This window comes from Corvus brachyrhynchos, unplaced genomic scaffold, assembly GCF_000691975.1.
Source record: "Corvus brachyrhynchos isolate BGI_N302 unplaced genomic scaffold, ASM69197v1 scaffold19, whole genome shotgun sequence".
Classification (NCBI taxonomy): domain Eukaryota; kingdom Metazoa; phylum Chordata; class Aves; order Passeriformes; family Corvidae; genus Corvus; species Corvus brachyrhynchos.
In genome coordinates, this window is record NW_008246061.1 from 368,799 (window position 1) to 370,382 (window position 1,584).

Sequence of the window (1,584 nt, forward strand, 5' to 3'; positions counted from 1 at the left end):
GCGGGGGGCCCGGCGGGCCGTACCCGACGGAGGGGCCGGAGCGGTGGGCGGGCTGAGCCGCTCGTACCTGAGTTGAGGCTGCCTTCCTTCAAACTGGGAGAGTTCAAATAATCCTCTTTGCAAACAAATTTGTTTTCGTCGATGATATAGAGTTCCTCGCCCGTGGAAAGCTGCTTGTTGCAGACCATGCAGGTGAAACAGTTCAGGTGAAAGACTTTATTCCGGGCTTTTCGGACGAGGTCACTGGGAGAGATCCCTTGGGAGCAGCCGGCGCATTTGGTACCAAACCTCCTGGGAAGGGGGAGAAAAGCAAGAGCTGGAGCCCCGGCAGCGATGTGCTGGGCGGGGGCTGTGTGTGTGTGCTGTACCGAGCCCCCCTCCTCAAATCCCACCGCGGGAGCCCGATTCTCCAGCATCTCCTGATGGAAGATTTGGGGGAACAGGCGATTCGCACCTTTGGGGCGAGGATGAGGAGAGCCTTCATCCCCGCGCAGCCCTGGCGCTGGGCTGCGGGAAAAGCGCAATTTTGGGGTGTCCCCACCCGCGGGGGACACACACGAGCATCCTCGCCCGGATTTGGCCCCAGAAGGGACAGGGGGGAGGGGAGGGCGGCGGGGAGGCCCCTCCGCGCTCCGCGGGACACGATTTCGTTTCAGCCGGTGTCTCCCGGGAGGGGAACGGGGGCACCGGCCTGAAAATCCCGGGGAGAAAACGGGGCTGATCACGGCCAGAGAGACGGAAAAAGGGAGCGGCGGGTGCGGGGATCAGAACAACGGGCGGCGGAGGAGTGGGGTGCGCTCCCCGAAGCGTCCCACGGTCCCAAACCTGGTCCTCAGCCCATCCCGCTCTCCCGAGGGGGAATTTTTCCAGATCGGGGGGAGTGCTTTGTAAATGTCGGGTTTTCCCTTCCTTTCCAGAGCAGGTCTGGGCTTAGGTGTGTTTTTGTTTTGTTTTTTTTCCAAAGGAGATGGTTTTAAAAAAAAAAAAAGAAAAAAGAAAAAAAATTCTAGGGAATCCGAATCGGCTGGGGACGACCTCCCAAGAAAAAAGAAAAAAGGAAAAAAAACCAAAACCAAACAACCAAAACCTCCCACAAAATAAAACTCAAATCCCCACAAAAAAGCAACAACAAAAGATAAAAAACACAGCAAAATAAAACAAAACAAAAAATTCCAACAAAAAAACCCCAAACCAACCGAACAAACAAAAAAGAAAATTACACAAGGAAAAAAAAACCAAACCAAAAAACAACAAACCAAACCCCTCAACCCCCCAAATTAACAAAAAAACTCCCACAGAAACAAAAATTCTGCCCCCAGAACAGTGAGCAGGGGCTGTCGCTGCCGGGTCCCCGAGGTCCCCGGGGGCTGCCAGGCCCCCGGACGCCCACGCAGGGTCCCCCCTTTTTCCCCTCGGGCCGCGGCGCAACTTCTGCCTCCCTCGCTGCTCCCCGTGACGTTGATGTAGTGCGAGCATTAGGAGTCATAAGTCATCGCCCCCCTTTGCCATGCCGGCCCCTAATTTCCTCTCGGCACCTTATCGCGGTCATTAGGGGCGTTTAAGGTGCGGGGTCCCCCGGAGGGG

At 56.2% G+C, this 1,584-nt stretch overlaps 1 protein-coding gene across 1 annotated transcript in view; it reads right to left on the bottom strand.

Moving 5' to 3' along the window:
* Positions 1 to 1,584, bottom strand: part of LHX5 (LIM homeobox 5) — a gene marked incomplete at its 3' end in the record, with an annotated part of 6,025 nt that overhangs the window by 3,860 nt on the left and 581 nt on the right. Inside the window, exon 2 of the mRNA XM_017746477.1 lies at positions 68 to 291. Within this exon, the coding sequence (XP_017601966.1) occupies positions 68 to 291 (224 nt within the window). The remainder of the gene's footprint in view (positions 1 to 67; positions 292 to 1,584) is intronic.